Below are 24,329 nucleotides of genomic sequence, written 5' to 3'. Positions count from 1 at the left end.
CCTTCTCCAATTATAATCCTATCAAACTCACACAGGACACCTATCCTATTTGGCTGCCTCAAAGGTGGAAATGTATATGGTTATGTTGATGTATCCTTCCCATGCCCACCTCCAACTATCACCTCAACCACTGATGGTATTACCTCTACCCAACCAAATCCAGCATTTCTTCACTGGACCATGGAAGATCCGATTATTCTTGGAGCCATCAATTCTGCTCACCGAAAAAATGCTCACGCATGTCACACGGTGCACCACTTCTAAAGCCGCATGGACTACTCTTTGAGACTCTCTTCATCTCTCACAACAAAGCTCGCACCATGCAAGTTCATTTTCAGCTAGCCTTCTTGAAGAAAGGAAACTCCAATATTGCTGACTATTTTCAGAAGTTTCAGGCCCTCGTCGATGCCCTGGACAACCGAGAATTCAAATCACACTCAAGATCAAGATTGAGATTCAAATGAAACTGAATGACCTATTATCCTGTAAATTCAAATATATAATTTGATTGTATAGTTATCTCAAAACTCTTGTATAACTGAATATTTTATATATATATCAGCCTACACCACATTATGGTAAGGCAACAACAAGAAGCAAATATAAGATTCTACACCGTTTAAGTGCAATTGTGATTCATGGATAATCATTATTGCTGGTTTTTCAAGGTTGAGTTTAAGCAATGGATATTGAAGAGTAATACACAGCACTCAAAGAATATAAAATTAACTTATCAAAGTACACAATACAATTACTTAGAGCAACTAGTAGGCATCAACTTAATAGCTCTAAGCCGAAGGCATAACTTCAAAATTCAACAAGTGGCTCAACACTAAATCATTTTTACTGCCTGCCAAAATTATTTTGCAAACATATTTTACATAAATAATATTATAATTTTAATTTTGATATCTAGAATCTCTCCGGACAGTATTGTGGTAGCTTTCATATGCATTCTTCAGAATAAAAAACAGTATCGAAGTGTTACATCTCTCCGGGAAGCATCGTATCCTCGGGTAGATCACAGAAAGCGACTCCCTGGAAAATAAAAGATAAATAACGAATGAAAAATAAGGGCAGAGCATATAAAGATGACTCTTATATTGGCAGAAGGAAGCAATGATGAGAAAATTACAACATTTACCTCCCCTATAAGGTGGGCAACGCATCTCTTCTCAGCTAGCAGTTCAGCTTCAGTCTGCAAAACAATTGTGACAAGAAATGGAAAAAGTAGATTAGTGGATGCTAATACTAACTGGGGACATTACAGGAAAAGGAACTCCTTTCATCTTGTGTTGAATTTCACACTGGGCAAGTATTCTTTTGTCTTCTATATAAATAAGAGTTCACTTAGAAGCATGCGTAATTAACACCACTTCCAAGGTGATGATTTTTTCAATCATTCGTATGTACAGGATTAATAGAGAAAAAAAAAAAAAAGAATTCTTCTAGAACTCTCTCTGCTCTCATGAGTAGCTCGTGAGAAGTTGCGGAGGCGCGTGAGGAGTGCAGAGTAGGAGTTTTATCAGTTTTTCCCCTGGGTTATGTCGGATATTTCTACGTTGAGGCGAAATCCTTTGAAATTCAATCTGAGTTTGTGTTGGGGATGGCATAAGGTTAGCAGAGTGGAGCAAAGGTTTCTTCAAGGCAGTCTTCTTGAACAAGTTAAGCGTAGGATGGTTTAGGAGATCAATGGAGGAGTTGAGGCAGGGCGGGGAGATACAAGACTTTTGCAATACTTTCCGGGTGGGTTCTATGGTGCATATCTTGCAACAAAGAGGAAATGCTCATGGTAGATTTCTGGAGCTGTCGGAATATGGCAATGGTGGTCAACGGACGTTCGTGATTTTATCAGAGGGACAAGAAGGTAGCGGCTGGGCCAATTGTCTTGCACAATTGAGGCAGTTACAGAAATATTTTGAGAAGAAAGCCACTGGGGGAAAATAGGCGGAAAGTTACCAATTGTTCCGACGATGGTGACGAAACCGGCGATCCACGACAGCCGAACATTTGCGGCGGTGTTGGTAGGGCAAGGCCATGAGCTGGAAAAAGGAGAATCAAGCAGGGGCACTTTGGAAATTTTCGAAGAGCAACCTATGTCGATTATGGCAAGAACGGAAAAGAAGGGGACGGATTTGGCGGAAGAAGATCGCATGGAGATTGCTGGCGCGCAATTCATGTTAAATGGCTCTGAGGAGAGGCAACTACAGCTGGCAAATTTTAAACAAATGCTGGTATCTATTCGAGAAGAAGCTACCAGATGGCTAGGTTTGCTCGAATTGGGCCTGCGGAGGTATGAGGCCAAGCCCACCGATAGCCCAAGACAAAGTCAAACAGACAACAAAGAGGATTCGGAAGGATTGGGCCTCAAGAAGCAAGACCAAATTGAGCGGAAGGCTAAAGGAAAAGAAGCAACCCACCAGGACAACTGTGGAAATTCGGCGATCACTTATAGTCGCCAGAATCAGCCTAGGCAGGTGGTACAGACTGGAGCGACGACTGAGACGTTGGCTGAAACGGTCGAGAAAGGTTAGAAGACGCCGATGACGAGGCTGGAGGTGGTTCCCAAACCAAAGCTTACCGATACTGGGTCTGGAATGTTGGGGAATAGTGTTGTGCGACTGGCGAAGATGATGGAAAAAAAGGGGGTTGAATCAGAGGGTATCGATGGGGTCACTGGGGGCTTGAGGAAGGCTAGGGAGGAGATTATACTGCATGAGACCCAAGATTCCTTATGTACAAGTCCTGGAGTGGCGGAAATAGAGAAGTTGGAGGAGCAGATTCACGAAGGAGGTGAGACTGGCGCTGCGGGTAAGTACCAGCTGGTTTCTGTTTTGAGCGAAGGAGAGGATAGGGATGAGGGTGATCAGGAGAATAAGGGTCCGAGGAAGGTAGAAATTGATTTTGGTTTGGGAGTGATAGAAGCCCCGAGTAAGGGAGTTAAAGTGCAGGAAATTATCGGGGAAGTGGCGGAATTAGTGGAGTGTGAGAAAGAGTTAAAGGATTATGTAGGGTGTGAAAATGAATTTCGGGAGGATGGTGAGAGGGATAATATTTTAGCTTTGGTGACCCGGACAAAAGATGCTTTTGGGGGAAGTGAGATGCTAGATCTACAACCTTTGGCAGTATTGTAGGAACAATTAGGAGTTGACCCTATGTCCACAGAATGGGTGGTTGAGAGAGTTAGAGGTTTTTGTAAAGTTGTAGGAATGTCTTGTCCAGGCTTTGAAGAGAAGTTGATGGATTTGTTTAATGATATTGAAACACATCGGTATTCCGATAGGGGGAGGCATGACAAAAATTTGAGTGCTAAATTTGGGAACCGTAGACAACGTGAAGTGAAAAGCTTAGAATGTTCGGTGAACTATGATGGGAAAGGAGGTCAGTCGTCTAGGATGTCTAGGAAGGGGAGGGTTGGCAATTGTTAATGTTGAAGCCAAAGATTATTTCGTAGAATGTGCGAGGCATGAATGAGCTTGAAAAAAGAACGAAGTTTAGGGGGTTGTTGAAGGAATGGAAGGCAGATACTGTGTGCTTACAAGAGACAAAAATGGAAGTAATTAGTAGGGATGTGGTCTATAGTGTTTGGGGATGTGTTTATGTGGATTGGGTGAATTTGGGTTCTAGAAGGGCTTCAAGAGGCATCTTGTTAATGTGGGATAGAAGAGTTGTCGAGAAGATTGAAGAGTATGTGGGAAGGTATGTGGTAGCATGTGCATTCCGGAGTGTGTCAATAAATTTTGAATGGGGTTTTGCGCGTGTTTATGGACCAAAAGATGATGGTGATAGGAGAGGGCTTTGGGATGAGTTGGCAGGTTTGAGGAATATTTGGGAGATGCCTATGGGGAAGCGAGATCATCTCAGGCTATGGGTGAGTTTTCTGAGTTTATTTTTGATTAGGGTCTCATCGATATTCCTTTAGTCGGAGGGAGATCCACTTGGTCAAATTGCTGCACGTTGTCCAGAATTGATAGATTTTTGCTATCTATAGAATGGGAAGAATATTTTCCAGAGGTGTCTCAAAGACGTCTGCCTCGTATTCTTTTGGATCATTATCCATTGCTTTCGGATTGTGGAGTCGAGAGACGAGGTAGGAGGTCATTTAAATTTGAAAATATGTGGTTGCAAGCGAAAGGTTTTGAGGAGCAGGTGAAGCGATGGTGGGAATCTTATACAGTTATATGTATGAAGGTACGTCTAGCTTTGTGTTTGCTAGTAAGTTAAAAGCATTGAAAACTGACTTGAAACAATGGAATGAGGAGGTGTTTAGGAATGTAGGGTTCATAAAATGAAGTTGGACAAGGATCTGTGTGAGCTGGATTTGATTGCAGAGGAGAGGCCGTTATCTGAAGATGAAAAGTTAAAGACAGAGGATTCTTCTAGAAATTTAGAGCGGCATGTTCTTCTTGAAGAAATGAATTAGAGATAGAAATCTAGGGCATAAAAGAGGGTGACAGTAATACAAAATTCTTCCACCGACTGGCAAACTCACATAGAAGACATAATGCGATTGAGGCTCTAGTGGTGGATGGACAATTGACGGATGACAGGATAGTTATCCAGGATCACATTGTGGAGTTCTATAAAAAGCTGTATAGTGAGCAATATCAGTGTCGTTGATTCCAAAGAAAGCCGGAGCGGTGGATATCAAGGATTTTCGACCTATCAGTTTAATAGGTGGAATGTATAAAATCATCTCAAAGGTCCTAGCAAATAGGATCACATTGTGGAGTTCTATAAAAAGCTGTATAGTGAGCAATATCAGTGGAGACGAAGGGTAGATGATTTATTATTTCTTTCCATTGATGAAGAGGATAAAATATGGATGGAACATGAGTTTGAGGAAGATAAAATTTGGAGGGTAATAAAGAATTTCAAAGGCAATAAGGCCCCTGGGCCTGATGGTTTCACTATGGCATTCTTTCAGAAGTGTTGGGAGATCTTGAAGACTGATATTATTGCAGTGTTAAAGGAGTTTCAAACCAGTGAAAAGTTCGAGAAGAGCCTTAACGCTACCTTTGTGTTAAGGTCCTGGCAAATAGGTTGAAGTCAGTGTTGGGGAAGGTTGTTTCCCATTCTCAGACTGCTTTTATCAAGGGGAGGCAAATTCTGGATTCTGTTTTGGTGGCCAATGAATGTGTGGATAGCAAGATTCGATCTGGAACTCCGGGCATTATTTATAAGTTGGATTTAGAGAAGGCGTATGATCATGTAAATTGGGAGTTTTTGCTGTATTTATTGAAGAGATGTGGCTTTGGGGAGAGATGGTGTGGCTGGATTGCTCATTGTATTTCTACTGTGTTTTTCCATAAATATCAATGGGTCGCCTTCAGGGTTTTTTCGTAGCTCACGGGGTCTTCATCAAGGGGATCCTTTGTCTCCGCTTCTGTTTGTGCTAGTAATTGAGGCTTTCTGTCGGATGATATATGCGACGGTGGACAGTGGGCGTCTATTGGGGTTCTTAGTGGGTTCTACTACGCAAGATGCTATGATGGTTACCCATCTATTATTTGCAGATGATACGCTGATCTTTTATGATCCTATTGCTGACCAGCTCCGAGACTTGAGGTGTTTGCTACTATGTTTTGAGGCAGCCTCGGGTTTGAGAATAAATGTCTAAATCTGAGATTGTTCCGGTAGGTGAGGTAGGAGATGTGGAGGAGTTGGCTAGTATTCTTGGGTGTGGTGTGGCTTCGCTTCCTTTAAAGTATTTGGGTCTTTCGTTGGGTGCTAAGTATAAAGACGCTCATATGTGGAATAGCATTATTAAGAAGATGGAAGCTAGATTAGCGGGGTGGAAGAGGTTGTGTTTATCTAAGGGTGGGAGGTCAACTTTGATAAATAGTACCATTTCTAGTTTACCTACATATTTTTTGTTTCTCTTCCCTATTCCAGTGGGAGTGGCAAAGCGTTTGGAAAAATTTCAGAGAGACTTCTTTTCGGGTGGTATTGGAGACGAATTTAAATTTCATTTGGATAATTGGCATACGATTTGTTCTTCAAAGGTTTCAGGGGGACTAGGAGTAAGAAATATGGTTATGTTCAATAGAGCTTTGATGGGTAAATGGTTATAGAGATATGCTTTGGAAAGGGATGCTATTTGGAGAAAGGTAGTGGATTTCAAATATGGAAGTATGAGAGGTGGTTGGTGCTCTAAGGAGGTTGGGGGTTCTTTTGGGGTTGGAGTTTGGAAGTGTATTAGGAGGGGATGGGATTATTTTGCTACTCATGTGAGATATGAGGTCGGAAACGGTTCGAAAGTTCCATTTTGGCATGATGTGTGGTGTGGGGAGATTCCTTTGAAGACTCTTTTTTCAGAGTTGTTTCTCATTGCTAGTGGCAAGAATGCATGGGTAGAGGAGAATATGCAGAGACAAAATGGGACAATTCTGTGGAATATTTTGTTTTCTCGCCTAGTTCATGATTAGGAGGTGGAAGCGGTTAGTAGATTTTTTGAGATGTTGTACACTCTTAAAGTTAGAAGTGAGGGAGAGGATAAAATGTGTTGGATTCCAACGCGTAAGAAATCATTTGAGGTAAAGTCTTATTATAAGGTTTTATCTAGTCCTATGCCGTCGTCATTTTCGTGGAGAAGTATTTGAAAAGTTATGGTCCCCCCGAGAGTGGCTTTCTTTGAGTGGACAGCGGCTTTGGGAAAAATCTTAACTTTGAATAATTTACGAAAGAAAAACATTATTGTGATAGAGTGATGCTACATGTGTAAGATTTCTAGAGAGTCCATAGACCATTTGTTTCTGCATTGTATGGTTGCTACAGAATTGTGGAGGACGATATTGCAAATGTTTGGGGTGGAGTGGGTAATGCCGCGGTCAATGAAAGATATGTTGGGGAGTTGGAGGGGGCAAAAGGGCAATCGGACGTTGATACCGATTTGGCGCATGATTCCATTGTGTTTGATGTGGTGTTTGGAGAGAATGAAATGCACGCTGTTTTAAAGATTGTGAGACTGACTTGATGAACTTGAAGAAAATGATGCTACAAACATTGTTTATGTGGACAGAGAAATTTCAGTTTATACATGAGTGTTCTTATTTTGAATTTATAGATAGGTGCTCTCTTTTTTCTTTGAATTAGGGGTTTCTTGTATACGTCCTGTATACTATGGGCTACGCCCCTTTGCGTTTCTTGAATATACTTTACTTATAAAAAATAAAAAATAAAAAAAAGATATCATCCGATTGTTCCTTCAACTTCCATTGAAAAGAATGGATGTTTTCTTCTTTTCACCATAGTCGATGAGAAGATACCTCACCTTGGTTATTCTCTTGAGAAGGTAGTCATCAAATATTACATCCTTGACAAGTTCATAATCACCATCTCCCTGGAGAATGGGGAGGATAACTTATTAGGGTAAAGCCAATTAAACAGTATATATATATATATATATATATATATATATATATATATATATATATATTAGGGTAAAGCCAATTGAACAGTATAGAAATAAGAACTCTGATCCAAACTTACTTTTGATCTGCATGGCATACTGAAAACAATATCCTCTGCTATTCCGTAAGGATTTCCAGTGGTATAAACCTACAATGGCGTTGTAATTATGATACTGGAAACCAAACCCAGTGCTTAACTTGTGCATCAAGAAACATGATTAAGGTAGTTCTTGATTGTATGGTTGTACTGAAGTTAAACTACCTGCTAGTGGTAAGTAGCATTCAACTTACAGATTCACTTCAGAAAACCACTGTCGTTGATAGTAAAATTATTCTTTGAGTCACCACAAAATTACTAGGCATGAATTTGACACCTATGATTACTGATTGATGGCTTCTCCTATTAAGCTGTTGCTTTTCATTCATTAGAAAACATGGGGCTCTTTTTTGGGACAAATAGCAAAGAAAAGGGAGACAATGTTATACAAAGAAATTTTTTGAGAGTAATTAAATGATTTCCAAAGGTCCGTTCTGTTTTTCCATCACATAGATTATGCCGAAGTCTTTACTCCAACATTAGCATGATGGAGTTGTTGGATCTCTGGCAATATGGCTGGTTGCTCAGAAATTTCTGATTTGGTTCTCAATAAACTGACAGCATAAAAAAGCATATATTTGTATGCATGCACATTAAACAAAAGTGAAATAATTACTCCAGATGAAAACCAATCACCCTCAGGGGTTGGAGTAACTAAAGACCGTATTGCATCAGCAATTGACACAGCAGTAGATGCAGCTGAAGATCTTCCCCATTTTTCAATCAGCACACCACCTCTCTGCAAATCAAATTTTACTTTTTAGCATCTGAAGATGAAACACACATGGTTCAGTAGTAGACTTTGCTGATTCATTAAACTATGTGCATATCCTTATCTAATTATTGTTCTGCAAAGCCTACCTTCTGGACCTTTTCGGTGAACTCCTCCTCTAACCACTTGGTATCCTTGATAATCTCTTTGACAGGCAAGCCATTAATTCTAGCATTTAAAAAGTCCGGAACCTGCTAAAGTTAAATATAAAGTTTCTTTAGAAGAGGAGTGGGGGTTCTTTTCATGCAAGCTCTTACAATAGAACCTCTTAATGACCTGAGTGGTTGAGTGGTTTCCCCAGATGGTCATATTTGACACTTGATCATAGAATACACCTGCTTTGAGGGCCAGCTGCATAAATCGTACCATTATTTAGAATAATTATTCCTTCTTGTCATGACAGCCGGAACAGTATATAATCAATGGCAGAAATGGTCATGAGCTAATTTTACCTGACATTTTGCTCTATTCTCATCTAATCGAGTCAAAGCATGGAAATTTTTTGCGGGTATGTTTGGAGCATTTTTCAAACAAATTAATGCACTGCATGGAAAAGAAAACACAATGCAGTTACAGGCACAATATGGAAAACAAATTTTTGTACATCAAGCATAATAAATAAATAAATAAATCCTCTTACTTAGTGTTACAAGGGTTGCCCACAACTAACACTTTGACATTATGGGATGCAACAGCATTGAGAGCCCTTCCCTATAAAGTTAGAATAAAAAGAATATATCAGAATAGACTCAAAATTGCTGATTATTATTTAAAAATATATATATATATCAATCATAATTCATACCAAGATGCAAATATTAGTGGTACCTGCTCAGCAAAAATCTGCCCATTTAAATCCAGTAAACCAGCTCGTTCCATTCCAGGCCCTCGGGGCTTTGCTCCTATTAAAAGAGCCCATTCTACATCTTGAAACACTTCATATGGATCAATGCTTATACTAACCTCCCTCAACAAAGGAAACAAGGAATCCTCCAATTCCATAGCGACACCTGCATGAATTAACTCGTCATGATGGAGATACGCCAATCATCATTCTAAAGGACTTATTTTTAGGTGGAACAAATGCTGCTCAATGAGTTGTGAAATTAAGTCACAGTGTATGTTAATATAAGAAACAGACCTTCAAGAGCTTGGAATGACCTTTCAGATCCCAAAAGTTTCAAAGCAATAGGTTGATCAGGACCAAAAACCTGACCAGATGCAAGCTGGCAAAACAAAGAAAGTCAGATTCCCTGTCGAAAGCAAACAACGTTCATTTATAAGGTTATTCCTTCTGTTATGACTCTTTTTTTAAAGCTTCTTTCCCAAAGCTAAAGCATTCTTTTTTGCAACTCTTGTTCTAGTGCTTTGAATGCTGTGGAAAATGGAAGTGAGTAATTCAATTTCTTTGGTTTTACGAAGGCACCAATAAGAGGTTGAAGAGACTTTAATAGTATATCAGACTGTCCGTCATCAGCAACTGAACCCCATTCCTAGAAACTTTAGAGCAATTACCCAAAAATGAGAGAACCCTTAATGTAATACATACGTGTATAACAACTTTTTTTTTTCTTTTAAGTTTTGGCTACATGCCTGTGATGCTGGATTGCTAAAGAGGTTATTCACAAAAAATGAAAGTATTATATATTAGGTCAACAGATAGGGGCACATTTTACTATAGACCGGAAGCGCCTTCAGTTTAAAAAGACAACAGAGCTCTTATTTCAAACTTATGGTTCAAACTGCAAGCTTAGTTGCCATGTATCCCTGTGAACATGTAAGTTGACTTACAGATCAATATCAACTCAAATGCAATAAAGAGTTCAGGAAAATTTAAAACCAAAAACCAAAAAAAAAAGGGAATTATTTTGAGCTTTGGATCTAAGAAACCCTTACTTTGAAAAGTAGATGGTTAGATATCATCCCAGCAGCACCTGAGACTGCAATATTAATTAATTTCTTCCAGGATTTCGTCTCTTCTTCCTGGGACCACATAAGAAAAAAAATTGTTAGAGGTAGAGAATGTGAATTAAACAAAGGAAGAAAGGTTTATCACACACACAAAATTACATAATACTACAGTGCATCAAAACAAAAAATTACATTCAGTGCATCAAAAATTACACAACCACTGTTGTTACGGATGGATTTAGGGTGAGATAAGTTTAGTGGTTGAGTTAGAAAATACGATTTCAATTAATAAAGATTAGTTGGAGTGTTTTTAAAGCAGTTTTATCATTTTCGTATTTAAATGTTTTACCATTATTAAGTTTATCATCAATTTGGTGTCATTTATGCCTATGCTGTAAAACGAAATGAGATTCAGTTTCATCAACAATATCTCTTGGATAATTTCTCCACTTTATGGCGGATTCCTTGCCCTTTCACCGCCGCAGTCATATTAGAAGAAAAGCCAAAAAAAAAAAAAAAAAAAAACATAGGACACGAAGCGCTCGGTGAGTGCCATTCATTATTAGTACAGAGGTAAATCCTGAATACGGCAAAAACGGAAAACTAAAAACAGAACCAAATGAATATTTCAGGAACGGGAATAAGGTTGTATATTGAATCACACATAATACTGTACATGAGGGGCCTATATATATAGGCTAGTAAACACAGATATACACACTAATAACCCATGTGGGACAACGACATATAATATAATCTAACAGAGAGAAACTAAAACAAATTACTACCATATAGGCCTGAAAAAAATTATGACTACACATATTAACAAACAATATAAATGCACTTATATTAGACACCGAAGCTCAACATGAAAACACAAAACTATTTCTAAACATAAAATAACTCAAAAATTTAGATTTAAACTAAAGATAACTCTAAACATAAAATAACTCAAAAATTTAGATTTAAACTAAAGATAACTCATTGGGTTGGCATAAAAAGACGAGAATTTTGTGGATAAAAACTTACGGCCTTGAGATCATAGGTGAGGCAGAACACACCGTAGCATTCGGACTTGTTCTTGGGGTCCTCAGCTTCCACTGCGGCCGGAGCTTGAACTTGACTGAGAATTACCAAGAGAACAAAACCATGAGAGTAAACGATGGTATCAGGAAAGAATTGGTGGGTATTGATAAGAAGCTTACTTTGGTGCAACAGAGCAAGAGATGGTGGCAGCGCTTCGTGTTCGAGGGAACGGTCGAAAAGCGCAGCGGCGGTGATTGGGGAGACGGGTCGACAAGAATGAGAGCTGGGTTGAGTTCAAGTGGGTCTTGGTGTAGGAAGCTGATAGCTCTGCCACCGCCATGGCAGCAGAGACAGAAACTTTTCGAGAGAGTGAGAGAAAGAAAGCTTTAGAGAAAAAAGAAAAAGAGGCTTTCGTTCAGATTGACAAGCTCTCTTTACCGAGAGAGAGAGAGAGAGAGAGAAGCTCTGGTTTGGTGTTGAGGGTGGGATTTGGAGGGAGAAGAGAGGTGGGAGAGGAAACAGAGGCAGTGGAACACAGAAAGTAATAAAGGATGATTTTGAAATAAGGCCATAGACATGACACTTGTCAAAAAGTTGTGAGACGGGAAATCTCTTCGTGGTTGGGCTTTTGGTGGGCTGGAATTACAGTTGGGGGAACTTTCACAGTACAGGGTTCTTGTTGACTTTTAGAATGAAAACAACAAAAAGAAGACGAACAAAAATTGAGAGAAAAGGAAGTATTTGAGAGCTCTGAATAGAATTCTTGTATATCAAACGTAGTTAATGAATTACAGTAGAAAATGATACATATACCAAGACTAAAACTACAATCATCTGTATAGCTAACATCTAGATCATACTTTACGTCATCTAACAGTAGGGTGAAAATCTGATTATGGTTATTATTTATTGGCTAAAAACGATAATCGTAATCAAGGTAGTCAGTTAGCCAAAATCGTCAACCGACTCCGGTACCCAGGTAGCCAATTAACAGGTTTTTTAATAACCGGCGGTTAACCAACAATTACCGGTTGGTACCCACTTATTCGAACCGATAACTAAAATTTTAAAAAATTTAGTCTTTTCGAACTAATTTGGGTATTATGCTTAATTTAGACTTTAAAGGTGCGTTTGGGTATCGAATATTTCGAATATGAATAATATTCTGAATCTGATCACGGATTTCAAGGTAATGAAAATGTGTTTGGATGTTGAATATAATTTTAGATTCTTTTGAATATGTGTTTGGGTGTTGAATTTGAAAGATTGGAAAAAAGTGTTTTATAATAGTATAAAGTAATTGGAAATGATTGGATTGTATGAAAAGTTGTGTATAATGATTGGTATGGTAAAAAATAATAATAAAAAATATATGATGGGTTTTAAAAAAGTGTTTTATAATAGTATAAAATGATTGGAAATGATTGGATTGTATGAAAAATTATGTATAATGATTGGTATGGTAAAGAATAATAATAAAAAATATATGATGGGTTTATTCAAACTATTCAAACTTTATTCAAGTGACCCATGGGTTTTATTCAACTTGGATCCGGGTATGGGTTTTTGAATAAAAACCCGGTTCGAATATTGAACAATGTTACGAACCAAACGCACCAGCTCTTTAAAAAAATATTTCAACCTTTTTTGCCCAATATGTTGGCCTAAGTTGGAATAGAAGTAAAAGTGTAAAACCCTAAAATTTATTAGTTTAGGTTTTTAAATATATATATAAACCCAGTTACCGGTTACCGGTTATAACCGGTTTCAATATATTCTAAAACCGGTAACCACTCCGGTAGGGCCGATTACCGGTTAATAACCGGCTTTACACCCATATCTAACAGTTTAACAAACTCTAACTTAATAACCAACTTGTCTATACTAACTTTGACTTGTTGACTTTGTGCTAACTATGAAAGTTAGTTCAATAATTCTATTTGCATTTTAAGTGGCATGTGTGAATATAGTAAGTAATTTTTATTGTTTTTAAAACTAATAGGGTAAGAGAGGGCAACCAACTTTTCTATCTGAGCATGATCACAATAGCATTAACCCGTTAAAAATCACTGACAGGACAAGCATAAGTGAAGAGACCGTAGGCACGCACTTCTTCAAGTTGCTTCAACTATAACTTAACCTAATTTCACCGAAGACACTAGTGGATACCTAGCTTCTTAAGGGTATCAAATTAGCTCACTCTTACGAAGTTGTAAGAGTGTTACAGTTTCTTATAAACTGACGTGACAATTCATGTGTTACTTATCACATCAACAATTAAAGAATTAAATTTATCTGTCAAATTTAGTTGCTTAATATTTTCATTTATACTGTGCACATCAATTGTCACTTAAATTTATAAAGAATTGTGATAAACACCCAACCGTGTTCTGACTTTCCCCACATAATTGGCTGCCGGCACTTGCTGCGGACGGCATGTTTTTGAGTCAGCCACAAACATGCTCAACAAGACAACAGCAACCAAAGGTTCAAGACAAGGCCAGATAGTCCAAGTCAATTTTCTTCAACTCGACAAGAAGTTCTGTTACTCAACTGTCCGTCAAGTTGCCCATCGGCGGCCGTTGGGAATTGGGGTTCCTTCCTATTATATATACATACTGGACTCTCATGTCATGTACTGTCATGTGCGCTGCCTGAGTCCAATGTATTGTGTCAGTTGGGTGCACCATAACAACCCTTACAAGTTCAAGCCACCTTTTCTAGAGGAGATCTACCGTACCACCAGACACCAGTTTTATATTCTATTTCTCAACTGTAAAAGTCTTGAGTTTGAGTCGTTATATATGTTTGTTAGATTAAGGTTTTTTACTCGTAAATGAATATGCTAAGGGTTGGTACAGTTGACCGCACATTGAAGCTCTAAGTGAGAACGCCTAGAATAGGGATGAAAAGTGTACAGGTAAGCTTGACGAGTGTGCCGGCGAGAGATCACTCCAATGCTTAAGTCATATATATATATATATATATATATATATGGTGTTTAAAAAGGGTAAAGGAGAGAGAGAAACTTAGCAAGAGAGAAGATGGCTAGAATGATCTCATACCAGCGAGGGATTCTTCCTTCCTCTTATATTGACGTTCATTAGTTGTCGCCCTTGTCCTGTAGCGGGCAGTTATGCAGAGCATTTCTAATGGCTTAGCCATTTTCACCTTTAGTTTAAAATGATTAACAAATTCATTAAAAAGTTTCTCCATCTGATTATGCAAATTAAATGCAAAATGCATTTATGATGCATGTGTAAATAGTGCAACTCTATACGTGAAGTTGCACTATTCACACATGCATGTCTTTTTTTAGCGTTTCTCTTTCTTTCACTCTCTCTCTCACCAAAATTCATTTGCACCATAGCTATATTGTAATATGTCTCAGAATCTATGTTTGTCATTTTTAGGTTACTCATGCGAACCACCTGATTAGATGAGGAAAAAAAAATTTGCTGACGTTATAGCAATAATTATTCAAAAAAAAATGACTTATCGTTGAAAAATATCTTAAAATTAAATTAAAAATTAAAAACTAAATAATATAGTAAAATAATAGATAATTGGATATATGATACCTTTTGAAACCTATTAGTTAAAATAGATAAAATAGGTTTTGGTTAGCCATTTTACATATAAAAATGCATAAGCCATTGAGAGTAATACCATGTTGCACTTTCCTGGTTGGTGAGGAGTCATCCTTTGCTACGCACCAAGTGGTCAATGGGCCACATAACCGTTATAGGTGTGAACGTTTTCTCTCTGGCCCAAGGGTCTTGGGCCATACCTTTTAATTTATCGGGCCTTCTGGTCTGATGGGCTTTCCATAGGTGGGTACACTAGTACAGATATTGTATCATTTTTTTTTTTAAAAAAAAAAAAAAAAAAAAGGGTCTGGGATTCAAAACGAAATAGGTAACAGTTTACAAAATTTGAGGATCTTCTATTGTTTGGCAAGCATGTTTAAACGTATTCATGGGTTTTAATGAGGAAAACCAAAATATATTTTAAATGGTTTTACGGTTTTGACTGTTGGACTTTAAAAGTTTTATGGCTTTTAATTCTTTAACAGTTATGATTGTTTGGTCATTATTTTTTATTTTTTTTATGGCTTTTAGAAGCTCATAAGCTCTCTCATAATCTCTATAAAAGGGCTCATCTACGAGCACTTGGAAGTACATCCTTAATGAAAATAAATGTTATAATCTAATTCTGAGAGGTTGTGTGTTAAGAAATATGATCGTATCGAGTTATATACTCTGATCAAAGGCACGAATCAACTTTTAAAAACAACGTTCTTACGTGATTTTATAGTATTGTAAGATCTTGTTATATTCTAGTTTAATCTCTTGTATTTTACTTGTCTTATTGTTAATTTTCAAACTAATATTTTTTTGTTTCAACAAGAATTTTTTACACCATCCAAAATTATTTCCAACAAAATTCAATTGAAGAGTTAATAACTGAACAACCAATATTTGTAAAGGAATTGGAAGAAAATATCAAAATAACAAAAGAAAATGATATTGATAATCAAATTCATAACGATACTCAAGTGTTTAATAAAACAATTTCTAGAGGAACATGAGATTAGTGAAGAAGCGTAGATTTTGGTAGAATATCGATTTCTATCTTGGCAAATGATCCAGGTTTATGAAAAAAAAAAAATATTGATAAAAAATTAAGAGATCAATAAATAGAAAGAGGTCCAATTAGAGATAATGATCTAATTTTTTCTAATTATTTCAGCGCTATTTTAATTTGGTTTATGGGTCTATTGTTGGGGAGCCCACCATTTTTTCATTCATAGGATCGTCCATTTCTTCTTCATTTTGGATAGGAAGTGTGAAGGATCCTCTCTTGTAACCTTTTTTTTTATTATTATTCAATTAAAAAAATATATCTAAATTTTTCTAAAGACAAAAATAATAGACATTTCTCTATAATATAATACATTCGAAATTTCCCAAAGGGAGAAAAAGGTGATAGAAAATGTTTTTTTTTTAAGTGTTTAGTTTAAAGTTTAGCACAAGCCAATTAGCTAGTTAACGAAGGAACTAGAGATTCAAAAAAATATCAGTAATAAGTTTAAATTAAAGTCATGAAATAGAGAGTGAACATATTCCTAACATGAATAATTAGATTGATTTAGGCAAGAAGATTAATCATTCCTACATAAATGCTTTAACATTGATGATGCAGTAAATCACACAAGTGAGCTCAAGTCAAGTGGGCCTGCAAAAGAAGGTTAGTAATGAGTGTACTAGTGGCCGGAGGTATCTCTGATGTTTAAGTGAGTGAAAGGTACTCATATAGGAAAAAAGTTAAGAATCGTGAGAAAATTGGTGAAATGAATCATATATGAAAATTGGTCGTCCCTTCCTTACATATGTGGATGACTTATCCCTTTGCATGACTTAGGTCACGTGTCACTCGATCATTGGTCAGAACCCTAATTTAGTATGGCATTCAGTTGGCACCCTTTAGCGAGGTAAGTCCTTGATAGGGTAGTGGCATTGCATCCCTACCTCTTGCTCTCGTCATTGGGTGTTAGGTCGTGCTACGTGTTAAATTATTGATAAAGTGATTAAATTTACCTCTTCCTATCAACTTAAGTTTTTGGGATAAGTGGTGATTTAAGATAGTATCAAAGTCAAAGGTCTTGAGTTCGAATTTTAACTTTATCATTTACCCATATTTCAATTAAATATTCCACGTATTGGACCTCACTTATTAAAAAATAGTTTGAGTCCGTACGTAAGAAAAAGTGTTAAAGTATTAATAAAGTGATTAAATTTACATCTTCCTATCAGCTTAAGCTTTTGATACCTTTTAACAACATTACGAACATTACATGATTCCTTTGCTGATAATATAGGAACTATAAGAACGGTATCTGATATCCCGGGAGGGGTGATCCTCTACTATGCACCCCTCCTTACTCCTTTGACTAGGGGTGGATTGAGCTATCATGCCCAAGTGATTATTGTTTTTAGACCTTGGTATTTGGTTTTAATGGACCTCCCCTACCTAGGCCCAATTGGGTGTATATTGATACATCAAACATAAAAATTTATTATACTATTATATTAGAATTAAAAAGCTCCTTTACATGGAGTCGACTAAAGATCTCCTGGTTGCAGCCTGATCCAAATTTTGGAGGCAGGCAGAAGAAGCCAAAATCATTGTTCTTATCATTTGACCTTCCATTCATGCAATCATCCTTAGCCTATTTGGATGGTTGGTTGTAATCAAGGCATAGAGGAATATTATCTTCCCTCCAAAGCCAATAAAAGAGCATCAACAGTTGGCAAAGGTAGTCCCAACAGCCAAAATCCAAAACTTGGACATCGTGTTGAAATCGTGTGATTCCAAATAGGTTTTGGCCAAGAATATTTGGTTGTGGTAATTCTGTTGTCACCGTTAAGAAAACAAGTGCATAACTCCTTCAGCTACGCGCCTTATTTTTATTTTTATTTTTCCTAATAAAATGAGGAAAGGGTTACAGGAGATGATTCTTACCACTCTCGATCCGAATGGAAGAGAAAATGGGGAATCCTATGAGAATAATACCAAAAACATGATTGTTAGTGGCCCATTTAGCTAAAGCACCTAATTGATTGCTATTACTGTTTAAGGGCATTTTTGTCTTTAAACAAAATTTAACGTTTTAAAATTGCATATTTCGTCCGATTTAACAAGATTCCCTGACGGAAAGAGGGTAAATGTATGAAAATGGTAGTTGAATGCTCTCTTATGGTTGATGTGTCAATTCGTGGTGACATGTTGACAATTGCCGGTAGTTTATGGGGAAAAAAGATAATTACCAATTTTTGTTAATATTTCCTTTGTGTAGTGAGTTTCAAGACACACCCCTGTGAATAGGGGTGAGCATGGGGTGAGGGGAGGGTGGGCGGTTTTCCGTCATCTTTGCCCCCGCCCCGCACCACTACGGGTTGAGAAAATCTCACCTGTGAATCGCACAAAAAAGGAAAAATTCATGCGGTGCGGGGTGATGCGGAGCGGAGGGTTCGGGTTGGGCGGGACGGAGTGGGTTTTCAACAAAAACCAGATCTGGGGTTCATAAAGTCACAAACACACACGGTGAGAGAAAGTCTAACAAATCACAGATTCAAACAAAAGCCATACAAAGCCAGATTCAAACAAAAGCCATACAAAGCCAGATTCAAACCAAAGCCAAACAAAGCTAGATTCAAACCAAAGCCAAACAAATCACAAACAGGTTACAGGATGAGAGGGGAATCATTCAATATTGGTCTTAAAGCAAGCGTTGACGATTGTCCCACTGTTCCCGGTCTCCTCGTCAACCCTAATCTGGAGCTTCATGACGTCCCCAGAAGACTGGTGACTAGAAGATTAAGTCACTACGATCCTGTGTTATTTTTTCTTCCTACGGGGCAGGGCGGGTCTCCGGGGTTTTTAAAAACCCCAACCCCGCACGAGTATATCATTTTTGGACTCATACTTGCAAAAAATTAATTAAAAATTGGGATTTTCGGGGAGGGGTGGGGCGGGTGGGGGGGTTTTGCTCACCCCTACCCGTGAATAGCACATGAAGTATGTCCAACAAGTAGGCATATGTTACGTGAATGGTTTATCGAACACGCAACGAGATAATTTGATAGATTCTGAAGGAACCTAATTAAACATTTTTAAACACAAAGTTTGGGATTAATTTTGCTTTACCTCTTTATTAATTGATCACCTATTAAATAGGGGACTACATGACTACACTATTCAAACTAAAATACTTAGAGATAAACTCCTACAAGGACTTGGAGATTAACTCCTACCAAGAGTCTGCCAAGTGAGAATGAACATCCACTGAAACTAAACTACTAGAAGGCATTAACATAGATATGAAGATAACTCCTAAATGAAAATAGATTTCCACTAAGAGCTCAACTCTCATACGATCTAATAATCCATGCACCGTATTCTGAGACTCCCAATTAAATACAATTGACTACTACTAATAGAATTTACTGTACAATTCTACTATCATACCAGCATAGCTGGAGCAACCCTAATATATCTCAAACAAGTATTGCATTATAATTGATGAAATTATTGCAAGTACCTGTAACAATCATAGTAGACTGAAATTATTGCATTATAACTGATGAAATTTGCCCAAAAATGTTAACAAACAGGGCCAAATTTGGTTTCCTACTCATAGCAACTGAAAATTAGGGATATGTTTGTTAAAGTTTTCAAAAATAGAAATACACCTCTCCTAAAAACATTTAACTAACGGTCCATTTTTCAAAAAATAAAAAAAAATTTAAAAAATAAAATAAAAAACTTTATAAAAACTAAAACACCAAATTTTTAAGAATATTTTGAAAAAACATTACTTTAAATAATAATAATAATAAATAAATAAATAAAATTACATGAAACATGCATGGATTGGTCGTGCGACCATCTCTATCCAGTCAGCTACCCCAATAGGTCGGAGACAAAGGTGGTTGATGAAATGCAAAAGAAAAAAAAAAAAAAAAAAAAAGTCATGATCACTACTTGGTCCATATATATATATCGCCCTGCAGGCCGGCATTGAAGAGTACATACAATTCTATTCTATTCCTTGTTGACGTACAAATCAATGCCAATCTTCTTCGAGCTTGCCTACAAAAGAAAACACCAATAGCAATTAGCAAAAGCTTATTTAACTCTCAGTATATTGACGCTATTAAACCACACCAGAGGTTTAATTAATCTAAGCACGTTTCCTATAGCTTGGCAAATTTTTATTGCCAAGCTGGTCAAGAAAATGTCAGCCGAAGAGGCATGGAACGGCACCGTCGAAGAAGAATCCAGCAACTCTCAACGGCAATTTGATAGGAAAAACGGTGGTTTCGATGCACAAACCGGAATCTACCATTCACTTATCAAACTCGGTGACCACCAAAAAATCCCCACCAGGCCAGACCTCGACACCGCCACATTTGTGCTGTCACAATTCCCTCATCCTCACCAATCCGAATCACAAATTGCACTCATCGACGCAGCCACTGACCGGCGTGTCACCTATGCACAGCTCCACCGGTCAATCCGTTCACTTGCATCCGCCTTGCACCATGCTCTTGGGGTCCGAAAAGGCGACGTGGTGTTTGTCTTGTCACCAAACTCGCTTCTATACCCAACAATATGCCTCGCCGTGTTATCAGTCGGTGCAGCACTAACCACCGCCAACCCACTTAACACCGCGTCAGAAATCGGCAAGCAAGTGCGTGACTCAGGCGCCAAGCTAGCAATTTCCGCGCCGGAAGAGCTTCACAAATTAGCCGCAACTGGGTTGCCAACAATCCTAACATCACGAAAATCCAACAAAGACAACGACAACGACAACTTCTTGACCGTCGAAGAGTTGATTGAATGCTGTGATCCGCCGCTAGAGTTGCCAAGTGTCGCGCAAGCCCAGTCGGACACAGCGGCTATACTGTACTCCTCGGGGACTACTGGGACAAGCAAAGGGGTGATTCTAACGCATGCGAATTTCATTGCCATTATGACGTTGCTCCAATGGTCTGTAGACGTAAGCTCGGCGAACAACGACGTGTTTTTGTGTTTCATTCCTATGTTTCATATCTACGGGCTTGCGTTCTTCGTGCTAGGATTGTTGTGCGTGGGAACCACTACGGTGTTGATGCAGAAGTTTGAGTTCCAAGCTATGCTTGATGCCATTAAAGCTCACAAGGTTACGATTAAATTAATCGCACTATTTATCTTGAGATCGAGCATAAATTAATACGATTATTTCAAAAGTTTAAGCTAATAAAAAATTGTTAATTTATATATATATTCTAACAGGTTAATAATATACCTGCTGTGCCGCCGGTGATACTTGGGCTAGTAAAGTATGCAAGCAAAGCAGGGCGTGGCTTGTCGTCATTGAGAAGGGTGGGGTCAGGGGCTGCGCCATTGAGCAAACAGGTGGCGGATGAGTTCAGAAAGAGGTTTCCGTGGGTGGAGCTAAGGCAGGGATATGGACTAACAGAAAGCTGTGGAGCCGCGACTTATTTTATGTCGGCTGAAGAGGCGAAGGCTCGTCCGGGCTCTTCAGGAATGTTGGTTCCAAGCTTTTGTGCTAAGGTGGTGGACAGTGAAACGGGAAAGGCTTTGCCGCCGTACAGGGAAGGTGAGCTATGGCTGAAGAGCCCTACTATTATGAAAGGTTATTTGGGAAACGTGGAAGCGACGGCGGCGACAATTGATTCGGATGGGTGGTTGAGAACCGGTGATCTTTGTTATTTTGATGAGGATGGGTTTGTTTTCATCTTCGATCGGATAAAGGAGCTGATTAAGCATAACGGCTATCAGGTAATACTCTGAAGTTTTAGCATCGATCATTTCAGTTCATGATGGGGGTGTTTAGCCCTTAATTAATCCAAACTTTAAGGATTAATTTAGGTAACACCATCCGTTGTTATCCGCACGGTTATTGAATGTGATTATTAATCACTATCTGCATATTAGGTAATGAGCGTTTTGTGTCTATTTTAGTCTTTTAAGCCTTTATTATAACCTATTTTAAACGATTTTGAAAATGTTTTAAGCCTGTTTTAATTTTTATTTTTTTTTAAACCGCAATGTTTTAAATGAAATCCATATCTTAAGTTCACATTCCAGCTTAAAGATAACAAATAAAATACAACCACGCCATGATGGATATATATTAAACACCAAAACATCATTTTAGTGAATTTGTTATTATTATTATTATATCCGCTAATATGTCCAATTGAGTTGATTGCTGCTCAATGAAAAAACCAAAAACGATTCCAAATAGTATTGTTGCTAGAAATGTTATATATTGTTCAAGTATCTCCATTTTATTCACTAAATCTGATGTGGTATGATCCCTACCTATAATATTTAGTAAATAGAAATTAATTAATTAATTTTTTTATTACGAAATCACACCACATCAGATTTGGTAGATTTGGTAAATAAAAGGTGGATATATATATATAGCATTTGTCGTTGCTAGCTAATATGTCGATAATTGAAAGTGTTGGAATGTTCATGGTTAAATGTTCTTGAATGTGCATGCAGGTGGCTCCAGCAGAACTGGAAGCAATACTTTTGAGTCATCCTACTATTCTCGATGCAGCCGTTATACCGTGCGTTACCTTAACCTCTATCTCTCTAAAAACAAATTAAAACAAATTAAAAAAAAAAAATGTATTCATTTAATTAAAACATCAAAGTTTTGCAGGGTTGAAGATGAAGAAGCAGGACAGATACCAATGGCATACGTAGTAAGAGCAGCAGGTTCTGAGCTCAACGAAGACCAAGTAATTCAATTCGTCGCCGGCCAGGTTTGTCATCACTCTTCCGTACGTCATATTTCTTGATTAGTAGCCACTAGTAGCCCTTAGAGAAGCATCCATCTTCATTTTAAATTTTTCACTAAAATTTGGTGAAAAATTAAAAAAAAAAAACCACTCCAATAAACTCTTTATAATTTCTCTATTTTAGCTTTTGTCAGAATTTCAGTCTAAATTTGACTCACAAATTTTATGAGTTATTTATTTAATATTGGGGGCTGATACTTGCACAACAGGTTGTGCACAACTTGTACACAACCTACTCACATAGGTGGGATCCACCTACTCAGATGGGTCTCACCCATGTGAATGGTTGTGCACCAAGCTTTTCCCTTTAATATTTTATCATTTCTCTATTCTTTTACCTCACTTTTTCATTTTTTCTCTCTCCTCATTTGTTAGTAGTGGTTGCTTAAAACCAATAAAAAATTAATATTTAGTTGAAATAGAGAAAGATTTAAAGAGTTTGATGTAGGAAGTCTTTTAAAAGTGATAGATAAAATCAAAAAAGTAGATTCTTGAGCTAAAATTTAGAGAAAAATTAAAGAGCTCACTAGGAATGCTCTTAGGGGTATACTTGTGAGCAGATATTAACCGTTTGTATCCGCTATTTACTATTCACACATGTCGATGCGGTGAGTAAAAATCACTATCTGCATACCTTTTATATATAATATATATTATATTTAATAAATTTACCAAAACAACGTCGCTTTGTATTAGGTATAGGTTATGTTTACATTGATTTAATTACTATATTGTTTTCAATTATAACATTTGGGGAAAAAAAAAAAAAAAAAGAGTGCAAAAAATATGTGAAATTAATATATTTTCAAAAGGTTAAGACTTAAAAACAAGCCTAAAATACTAACAACCGGCCTAAATTATTTTCAAAATCGTTTAAAATAAATTCTACTAGAGATTCAAATAATGCCCAAAAGACTAAAATAGGCCTTTTACCTAATATGTAGATAACGGATAACAATCGCATTTAATAACTACAATAATCGCGCCGATCCGAATAACTAAAAGTGAAATCTATATTTTACGGATGCGTCTGCGGCTATTACAAATAATGGCATCCGCATCCGCTAGTAGTAACCATCACAAAACGTTTTGTGGGTTGATGTATGAATATAAATTTCAGGTGGCCCCATACAAGAAAGTAAGAAGAGTTGGTTTCACCAGTGCTATTCCAAGGTCAGCTGCAGGCAAAATCTTGCGGAAGGAGCTGGTTTCACAGACCAAACAGCAACTTATCTCCAAATTGTAACAAGTTTTTTCTCTTCTTTTCCGCTTTCTTTGGGGCCAGAAAGGGAAGCAGAGAATATATATGAGGATTATTGGAACATAACAAAAGATTATCAAGATGATCAAGATCGATAACAAGAGAGAAACATGTACTAAGACCTGACAAATGACAAACACTTGATGTATAGTTATTTTGTGATGATGTGTCATGTGTGTGGACCAACTTGCTACAACTAGTGTATTATATTCCGTTGTGTATTATTTTCTAACAGGTAAAAATTATTGAATCGGTGGAAGATGCAATGCCAAAATGATAGAGGAAATGCCTTTTTCTTTTTTTTTTCTTTTTTTTTGTGTATTTTTTTTTAAATGGGTAAATGTATCATAAATCTCTAAGTTAATGCACGATTTGAAATCACTTTCTCACTTTTTAAAAATCAACTTTCAATCTTAAATGTTTTCTCGAATTTGAAATGCATCATTCCGTGAGTTTTCTGTCC

The 24,329-nt window shown here is 37.4% G+C and overlaps 2 protein-coding genes across 2 annotated transcripts; one reads left to right on the top strand and one right to left on the bottom strand.

The window, feature by feature from the left end:
• Positions 1 to 697: 697 nt before the first annotated feature.
• LOC133863479 (malate dehydrogenase [NADP], chloroplastic) lies at positions 698 to 11,777 on the bottom strand. Its single transcript, XM_062299422.1, has 14 exons — positions 11,398 to 11,777; positions 11,222 to 11,315; positions 10,178 to 10,264; positions 9,423 to 9,507; positions 9,110 to 9,291; positions 8,922 to 8,992; positions 8,734 to 8,824; positions 8,558 to 8,632; positions 8,371 to 8,472; positions 8,126 to 8,248; positions 7,492 to 7,560; positions 7,274 to 7,342; positions 1,145 to 1,198; positions 698 to 1,038 (listed from the first exon to the last, which is right to left on the bottom strand). Exons 1-14 carry the CDS (start codon positions 11,556 to 11,558, stop codon positions 985 to 987), a joined length of 1,317 nt encoding a protein of 438 aa, XP_062155406.1. The 5' UTR covers positions 11,559 to 11,777; the 3' UTR covers positions 698 to 984.
• Positions 11,778 to 19,885: 8,108 nt separating this feature from the next.
• On the top strand, positions 19,886 to 24,093 carry LOC133864645 (probable CoA ligase CCL5). Its single transcript, XM_062301044.1, has 5 exons — positions 19,886 to 20,945; positions 21,059 to 21,568; positions 22,304 to 22,371; positions 22,467 to 22,569; positions 23,726 to 24,093. Exons 1-5 carry the CDS (start codon positions 20,019 to 20,021, stop codon positions 23,849 to 23,851), a joined length of 1,734 nt encoding a protein of 577 aa, XP_062157028.1. The 5' UTR covers positions 19,886 to 20,018; the 3' UTR covers positions 23,852 to 24,093.
• Positions 24,094 to 24,329: the final 236 nt, after the last annotated feature.

The sequence above is a fragment of the Alnus glutinosa genome, chromosome 3 (assembly GCF_958979055.1).
Source record: "Alnus glutinosa chromosome 3, dhAlnGlut1.1, whole genome shotgun sequence".
In the NCBI taxonomy this organism is placed as follows: domain Eukaryota; kingdom Viridiplantae; phylum Streptophyta; class Magnoliopsida; order Fagales; family Betulaceae; genus Alnus; species Alnus glutinosa.
This window is presented reverse-complemented; position numbering and strand designations above follow the sequence as displayed.